Below are 9,107 nucleotides of genomic sequence, written 5' to 3' on the forward strand. Positions count from 1 at the left end.
TGTGGATCTCGACTCTGTGACAAACTCTGTGACATTCCATCCAGAACCACCACCAGGACGTTCCCAGACCTGGTGGGTGCGTGGCAAGCTGTGGAAAGCAGGATGCTCAGTGCGACAGTTGGGTACGAAGATACCGTTCCTGCATCGGCGGAGCTGTTGGGGTAGGTGGCATGCAGATGTGGGCAAGCCATGCAGGGGTACCTAAGGATTTGGGTCTGCCTGTCAAACACGTGCAAGACTGCATCCATGCACCCCTTTAGGCTGAGCTTTCCTGCATTCGTGCCCTTGTGTTTGCAGCCAGCCATGTCTCCGTGTACAGAAGTGGATGCCCGGTTTGTGCCCGTACCAGGGAAAGCCAGCTGTGAGCGCATTAATTGATGCGATTTCAGCCCTGTTTCAAGTGTGAGCTGAATCTCGCAGCTCCGTGGAGGTGGCTGAGGAGGTTGTGTGGGCTCTGCATGCTGGTGAGCTCACCTGTGTTACAGGGCAGTGGGGGAAACTGAGTCACAGTCTGGGATGCTTCACAGGAAGGGCAGGAGACCTGGGCTCCTCTGGCAGCACTGTGTTTTCCCAGAGCTACCCGATGCCCAGGCAGCGGGCTGTGGCATAAAAGGATCTGGAGCTTGATGGTTTCCCGGGTGAAGTTCAGCGGCATGGCTGGTTTCCTCATTTGGCAAAAGGTGAGGAAAAGTTTAAAGTTAACAATAAAATAATAGTAAAAAAGCCCCAAACAAAACCCAACCCCCTGCTCCCTCAGAACCTCAGCACTGGCGCATTTAACATCTCTGCCATCAGCTCCTGAACCAGCGCTGAGCGTGTTTGTAAACAGGGTCTGTGAGCGGGGGACTGTATGGGGAGAGCACTTCGCTCACACCCCCTCTGCTGTGGGCTGAAAAAAACAACCTCCCAAAGCCCCAGCATCCCCCTGCAAGTGGATAAAACGCCCCCAAGGCCGCTCCATCCCAGGAGGGGACAGCCTATAATTGGAGACTTTGCTGGGAAGAAAAAGCTGTCAGGGAATCCGTGCTGGGAAGGAGCAGCGGAGAGCAGCTGCTGCGGAGAGCTGCTGCCTGGCGTGGAAGGCGCTTTGAGCAGCAGCTGGGTTTGCAGCCGGGCAGAAGGGACCCCTTCCTGCAGCGGGTGACGTCGCGCAGGGTTGCGTGGCTTTGCACGTCAGATGATGCCTGCGATGCGCAGACGCAGAACGGCTCCAGGCCGAAGGTCGGTGGGACGGGATCAAAACTTTAACCTGTTTCCTAGGGTGGTTCTGCTGCTCGGCAGAGGAGGAGGAGGAGGAGGAGGAAGGTACCCTCTGCCTTTCCGACAGGGGTGAAGAATTTGAGCCCCACCACGCCCAGGGGATGCTGTGCTGCTTTTCCACTCAGGAAGGTAACGTGGGGGTTTTGGGTTTTTTTTTTAATGTGGCAAAAGGCATAGAAGTTACTACTAGGAAATGAGATGCCTCTAAGTATAAGGTATTCACTTCCTGCTGGGCGGGGACAGACACCATTTCCAAAGCGTCCTTGGCTTTCCTGAGGGCAGATTCATGTGAATTTATAACTTAAGACTTCTCTGATGCTTTTCTGTTCTGCTTAGATAATCAATTTCCAGTTCAGCTTGTCAGACAGGGACTCCTGAAAGCACCGGTCACTTGAACCAGTCTTTGCAGTCAAGCAAATCCAGCTTTTGTAGATACCAGATAGATATAGATAGATCAGGTCCTACCTCATGAACCTCTTCATGTAGAGAAAAACTTAGGGAAAGCTTCTGGTTAGGCAGGGTCTCCTAATTGCTTATGGAAGCAGGAGGGTTTAAGGTAGGCGTTCTGTCTCATTCCAGGTATCGGATCAGGGACTTTCCAGGACCATGTGCGCGGCTGCCACCCAAAACTGGAGGGGACAGCCCATCTCTGCCCATCTGCTGCATTGTCCACCTGAAAAGATCGCTGGGGGACGGCTTATTAGGTAACCTGGAATAAGCCTGAGATAATGTTTATAGCAAGAACTCCCTGGGTTCTCCTTTGTCCCCTCACCCAGACACCCCAGAGGACGCCTGGGTGGGCTGCAATTAGTGCTGAGACCAGGCAAGCAAACATGATGAGTAGGTGTGTCTGGGTAAGGGCTAAAGTCAGGCTTCTTGCCAGGCCTCAGCTCTCTCAGCTGGCACCGGCATTGCTGTCCTTACCTGCCCCTCACATGGACCTCCGGGACATCAAATGTAAATTACGAGCTTTCACAGCCGAATAAAATAAGATTTTCTGTTTATTAATTAGGTGAAGACCACGAAGCCCTTAAAACAGCAGCCTGTCCTACCTAGTGTGTTCTGTCAGGCAAACCCAGAGCATCCCCCACAATGAAGGCACTGAGTGTTGCACCTCTCCCATCCTTCAGTGGGATCCCCGGGCTGAGGTGAGGACCATCAGAAGTCCAGAGCCCTCCCTCCGACCATCATGGAGCCCACAGCTCACAGCCAGCAGGAGGCATCTACCCCTTCCAGCACGGAGACAGCAGAAGACCTTGCCCTCAAATTAAATGTTGCTGTGAGGGACAGTAATACGGAAGATGTGCTGCTGCTGCTGGAGAAAGGGGCGGATGTGAACTCCAGAGCAGACAGTGGCTGGACACCACTGCAAAGTGCCGTGCAAGCTAATAACGAGGAGCTGGTCCAGCTTCTGCTGGACAGGGGTGCTTGTCCCCATGCCAGGAAGGACAACGGCGGCACTGCATTTACTGAGGCAGCAATAGTGGGAAACGTCAATATACTGGAGCTCCTCCTTAAGCGTGGGGTAAATATTAACGACCACGATGACAACGGCTTCACAGCTCTCATGGAGGCTGCATGGTACGGGAGGGTGGAAGCTTTGGAATTCCTCCACAGCAAAGGAGCAAATGTGAACCTGAGGAGGGCAGTTAGCGAGGAGAAGGCGAAACTGCATAAAGGAGGCGCAACAGCCCTGATGGATGCCTGTAGGGAGGGCCACTTCTCAGCTGTAAAAACTCTTGTCCAAAAGATGGGAGCTGACGTGAACATCCGCGACAACAAAGATAGCAACGCCTTGATCCACGCCCTCAAGAAGGGCTATTGTGCCAAGGAAAGATATGAGTCAGCTGTCTCGATAGGCCGTTACCTCCTGCAACATGGCATTGACGTGAACAGCAAAAACGAGTGCGGGAAAACTGCCCTCATCCTAGCGGTTGAAATGCAGAGCCCCGACTTGGTGGAAGCTTTATTGGAGAAGGGGGAAATAGATATTGATGACGCTGATGAGGAGGGCAACACAGCACTGATGGTGGCTGTGGAGAAAAATGATTACAACATAGCAAAGCTGCTGTGTGAGAAAGGAGCAAGGACCGATGTGGGGAACCTTATCGCTGTCGCAAACAGGAAGCGTGCTCCTAAACTGGCACTTCTTCTTCGCCAGCATAATGCCAGGTTTATCCCAGAAAACCTCGAAGACTGGGAGCCGAACAGCAAACGCTGGAGGGACCAGCTGAAAAATCTGTATAAAATATATCGCCCTATGATCGGCAAACTGAAGACGTTTCAGTACATCCAACAGAGGATTCAGAATACTTCCCGGGGTGGCATCTACCTGGGACTTCACGGTGGGACAGAGGTGGCAGTAAGAATAACCCGCAGTGTAGAGGGTGACGAAGAGAAAAGGTTCTTTGAACAGTGCGGGAACTGTGAACATCTACTGAAGCTCTTCCAGTTTGAGAAGGACAGAGGCTACACGTATTTGTGCTTCCCCCTTTGGGAGAGAAACCTTGAAGAACATCTGCAGGACCCAGAAGAACAAATGGATTACAAAGATGCTCTGAGGATGATCTTCCAGGCAGTGAGAGAGCTGCACTCCCTCGGATTTGCTCACCAGAATCTGCATCCCAGCGACTTTTTCATAGGTTGTCTTTTGCTTTCTCAACGTTTTCATTTTGGTTTTCCTGTAGGTTAGAGAAGAAGTTGCTTCATAGCTGTCTGTAAAAAAAAAGACTGGGGTGTCTGTGGCACTAGCTCTCATCTTTGAATAAATATCGATATGTTGGCAGACGGCCATAGAGTAGGGAACAGAACACCTTTACACACCTCATCAGACCTGCCCTCCTTCCCGGGGCTTTGCAGACAGATCAACCCACCACAGATGTCTTCAGAGAATTGTCTTCTAGAGAAGGGCCCACCCAGAAGTCAGTGACAGGCTGCATCAAGCTTTTCCACCGTTATTTGTTAACAATTTCTCTTATTTACTCAGATTTAGGTGGCAAAATTTACTTGGCGGATTTTGACAATAGAAGAAAGTTGATTGAAGGCAAAAAAGACCTTGTAAACTCAGATTTAGAGGTAACTTCCCTGCAAATCAATGTATGGTTTAAAATTTTCAGCTGGCTCTGCTATTTTCTGTTGCTGCGTATTTGGGGGATGCCTTCCTGCACCCTCAACTAGAAAACACCCTGATTTTTGGGAAAGCCGGTATAATAACAGATGGTGCGTAAGAACGATAGTGATCGGGGTGCAAGGCTGGGGCTGGTGCTGGGATATCCACAGATACCCTGTGAGCATGATGATGGTGCCTGTCGTCTCTGTGCTTGTGCAAGCGAGCTCCAAAGCTTGTGTTTGTGAGTATCTGCAGGCTGCTGCACACCCTGAAGGGCACGTGTGTGTCCGCATCCCCAGTCTGCTCCTTGAGGAACATCAGTCCTCCTCCTCGCGCATTTCCTGTGAGCAGTGATGTGTTTCTTTGCAGGCCCTCGGAAGGCTCGTGCTCTATGTTTTAACAGGGGGTAGGAAACCCCTTCAGCAAGTCAGCACCGAGGATTTGGCTGCGGACTCCCCAGATTACCACGAGGCTCTGGACCTCGTACACAGCCTGGTCTCTCATGATGAACGAGGCTTGGAAGGTTTGAGCAAACATCCCTATTTCTGGAGCAAACAGAGGTAAGTTCTGTGAGGACGAAGGAAAAGCTTTTGGTGCGGGATTTGCCTGTAGCACTGGGAACAACGATGTCCTGTTGCAGCTAACGAAGCATCTCATTCCACAGCAGGTTCAAGTACCTGAAGAGCATATGGAATAAAATCAAGTCTCTCCCCAACCGAAAAGCTGTCTTTCACGCTCTTAATGCTATGAACCATTCTCCTTATCCACAGTGGACCAACGAGGTAATCCCCTTCTCCTTGGATTGATAGTAAGTTTGAGCTAGACATGTAGGCAGAAGCTTTTCCTGGGTGTTTCACAGGCCCCGTTTAAAACCGTAACGGGAAAAAGTAGCCCCATGCAAATACAGATAATGGGGGAAACTATTGAATCTAAGCCACGTAGTCAAAAATAACTGATGCAAAAGGGAGCTCCATTGGCTGGGAGGGTAGTAGGGAATGGTCATTATAGAACTAGCTGGCAAACCTTCAAGGGTGTTTGTTGGTAACACCTTAAGACAAGGACCTCTGGCCCTTGTTGCCAGCGAATTTCTGGCCAATATGTTTTGTTAGACTGGCTCAGAAGCAGTGAGACCAGGCCTGCGTTTGCAGGTAGCATCCTGGAAAGACGTGCTGCATCATTTGAGATCTGACAGTCTCGGGTCAGTACCGCAGCCCGCGTGGTCCTCTGAAGAGTGGCACAGCTGGATCAAACTCCTGAGTCCCTCCTGCCCTCCAGGCATGCATGAAAATCTCCTGTGCTGCGTTGATGGTCATAACACGAAATCCGTGTCTTGGCAAGGCAGGAGAGGGAGGAAACACTCAGCGGAATGAGGGGGTTTGTATGGAGCATGCCCTGCAGAGTGAACTCTCCTGCCCACGCTGCAAAACGTGCTTTTAAGGGTCACAAGGTTTACCCTTGCAAGATGATGACCCTGCAGAAAGGCTGTGGAGAGCGGAGGCAGATGTGCTGCTTTCATGGGGTGTGATAGGCAGAGGATAATCCTCCTGCTTTTTTCCAGATTGATGAATGTGTTCTGAAGAGCATGAAAAATCCTCCAGAAGGAAAACGATACAACTACAAGAACACCATCACTGACCTCCTGAGGTTCATCAGAAATCTGGATGAACACCCAACTGACAGGTATGTGCTCACATCTTTGTCCCTGCCACTGCTGCACTGCAGGGAGCACCTGGGTACGTGCAAGCGTCAGGGAGTTTGAGAGCAAAGTCTTCCTTGAATGGTTTTCTAGAAGGGCAGACAGCTGGGAGGTGGGATAAAATCCATTAAAGCTCATCTCATTAGAGGGGCTGTCTCCTCTGGCACCACAATGCTGTGTGAGGGATTGTGTGTCTCCAGCAGTCTGGAGTCAGCCTTCAAAATCACCCTCCTGAGGGCAAGAAAAGGAAGGTAGCTCACAGGATTAGACTCTCAGATCATCTCCCACAGATGAACATCCTCAACCGGAGCCATCTGCTCCAGAGGGCAAGGAGCAGTTTCAGAGAACTGGTGGCAGCTCCATCTGCAGCCTGGCCTTTGCAGAGCAGCCTGTGGGTTGGAGAGGATCTGTGGCAGCTTAAGGCAGGTCATGGCTCTACAGCAGAGTACGCCATGAACGTGTCCTTCTGGGCGGTTATTTTTGGTGCAGGCTGGCGTTTCTTGCCATAACCCTAGGAAGGTTTTAGATCGCTCTTAAAATATTTGCATCATCCTTTATACATTTGAAAAGCCTCCTTGATCATATTTCCAAAGCGCTGGTGTCTGCTGTGCTGAAGTGCTTTGAGATAGGTATCAATCAGGAAGCATGGGTTCCGTTCGAAGATCCTGGTAGGAGGTCTTGACTGCTAAAGAGCTGCCGGAGACTCCAGCTCTCTATAGTCATGGGTGAGTAGAGTTGGTGTTAACTCCTAGTGATGGTTTCACTCACACTGGTGGCCAGCACCGCTCGTCAGTGAAGATGCTCCTTGGATTAGGCAGACGGAGGTGCTGAAGGAGTAGTGAAAAAATTGACTGAGAAGCTTGGGGACGATACAGAAAAGTTGCAGCTCAAGGATTTCTAGGAAACCTTCTTCTGTTATCAGAAAGCCTCTGGAATGGCTTTTTTCTCTGCAAGGGAGGAACCAGGGCATGCGGGACACTTGGTTCCTTGGGCAAGATTTAAAAATCCATTTTGGCTTTTTTCCCTTTCAGGATCAGTAGGAGAATAGGAGACCACACCGAGTATTTCCTGGCGCTTTTCCCAGCACTCACTATTTGTGTCCACAACAGATTACGCCAGAGTCCCAGCTACAGTCACCTTGCAGATATTCAGGACTCTCCTCTATAGGATGTCATCGCCTCCCGTCCCATGTCTGACCCCACCATCACTGCCTCCTTTTATTCCCTGTATCTCCATCTGCAAAAGAGTTGGAGAAAGTGGGTAAGGAGGTGGGAGGCAGCACATGCAGGACACAGCACGCAGGACTTCAGACTAAGAAATGAAAGTGCTTCAGAAGTGTTTCATGTACCAACCACGGGCTTTGGAGAGGAATCGAGCTGAGTCCCCTTTGGCTACCTCTGTCCCTCTGGGTTTATCTGTCTCTGTGAGGTGGAGAGCAAAGCCCTGGTTCTCACGGAGAGCAGGGAGCTGTGGGACAGCTCCCATATAGCCAGCGCACCTGGGAGGCAGCAGCAGAGTTTAGGCATTGCCAGACGACATGGGACTCCCTGATAAAGGAAGAGGAGTTCAAGCACCTTGCGAGGGCGACTATTCCCTACAGCTTGCACTGATGAGCTGCTCATCTACCCCTGGAAGGACATGGATTCTCTGATTTCTGTCTTTTTGGAACAGCAGCCACAAAATGAGATGCCTAGGCAACGGTCCGGCTGCCGAGTTATCCCTCTGATCTGGTAGAGGCACACCCAGGCCGGCCCGCTGGGACCTGAAGGACTTCTTTTATGGGGCACAGGGGATGTTGCCACAAAGAATGGACATAAGGAGCACAGTTCCGCAAAACTCTGCCACTGTGACTCGTCCCAACTCACCTGAAAAAGTGAGTCACTGACGTCAAAGGGGCTGCAGGGTCCGTTTCCTCCTGGAAAGGACAAGCTCTACCTTGGCAGGCTATGCACAAGCGCTCCTCGTCTCCAGGACGGTGCTGCCCTCAGCATATCACTGTCCTCCTGCCAGCCTCGGCTCCCTGGCATGGAACTGGTGCCCACGTGGCCAGCTGAGGGCTTTGATGTTGGAGGCTGGGCGGCATGAACTCATTTCTGAAATCCTACAGCCTGCAGCATGTGTCTGACTGCCCAAGGGCTTCCTTGTTTTTCGGCTAATGCTCGGATTTGCACAATGATTATATGCTGCTTACAGAAGTATTTTTTCAGCTGTTGAAAGGCTTTTTAATTTTTTTTCAAATGGAGATTGTTATTCTTTCAATTAGCCTATGGAGAACCAAACTTGGAATAAACTCGCCTGGAAAACTGACTCTACGCTCATTTGTGAATGAGGCTCCCCCCTCCTCTCTGTGCAGCAAGAGATGGGCTGCAGCACTATGGAGTACCCCCAAGGTTGGGATTCTTGGCGTCCCTGTGGAGGTGCCTCTCGGTTGTGTAGGGTGGGAGATGGTTTTGTCACTGCTCAGGTGAATTGCTCCTGGCCCATGCGGGTGTCTGATGGGAAAAGATGTTGGGAAGTACTGAAGGGCTCCTGTCCTCCGAAGCGAGCTGCCTCCTGTGAAATAGTGGGCTGAATGGTGGGAGTTCTGCATTGTTTTTGCAAAGTGAGGGTGAAGTTACATCAATGTAACAACAAGAAAGCTTGGCTGAAACTGTTGGTGAGGTGCTGTTAGAGAAAATGCAACCAGGAGAATGCCTACTCCTCCTGTATCAATATTTTTATTTTGTCATTTCCATCCTGCTCATTTTTCCTTGCTCGTTTTATCCTTCTCATGCCCAGAGAGCAGGAGGACACCCGGAGATGTGTGCCCAGTCTCAGCAGCATGGGGAGCAGTGGTGCAATGGGGAGCACAGTTCTGCTCTCGCACGAGGAGAGGCGAGGCCACGGGCTGGGCTCCCTCAGCCTCTTGTAAAACACCGTGAGCCTGGCTTGCTTTGACCTTTGCATCTTCTTGCACTGCTCTGGCGTTTCGCTAAAGAGCTGTGACTTGGCAGCCTTGAAAGGATGTGGAAGGGTCTTCCTGAAAGCAGAGAGCTCTCAAGG

The 9,107-nt window shown here is 51.0% G+C and overlaps 1 protein-coding gene across 1 annotated transcript; it reads left to right on the forward strand.

The window, feature by feature from the left end:
- Positions 1-2,449: 2,449 nt before the first annotated feature.
- On the forward strand, positions 2,450-7,232 carry RNASEL (ribonuclease L (2',5'-oligoisoadenylate synthetase-dependent)). The gene is made up of 6 exons (XM_010135139.1): positions 2,450-3,902; positions 4,247-4,335; positions 4,739-4,929; positions 5,034-5,151; positions 5,928-6,049; positions 7,097-7,232. Exons 1-6 carry the CDS (start codon positions 2,450-2,452, stop codon positions 7,230-7,232), a joined length of 2,109 nt encoding a protein of 702 aa, XP_010133441.1.
- The last annotated feature ends 1,875 nt before the right edge of the window (positions 7,233-9,107 follow it).

The sequence above is a fragment of the Buceros rhinoceros genome, unplaced genomic scaffold, assembly GCF_000710305.1.
Source record: "Buceros rhinoceros silvestris isolate BGI_N320 unplaced genomic scaffold, ASM71030v1 scaffold20894, whole genome shotgun sequence".
NCBI classification, from domain to species: Eukaryota; Metazoa; Chordata; class Aves; order Bucerotiformes; family Bucerotidae; genus Buceros; species Buceros rhinoceros.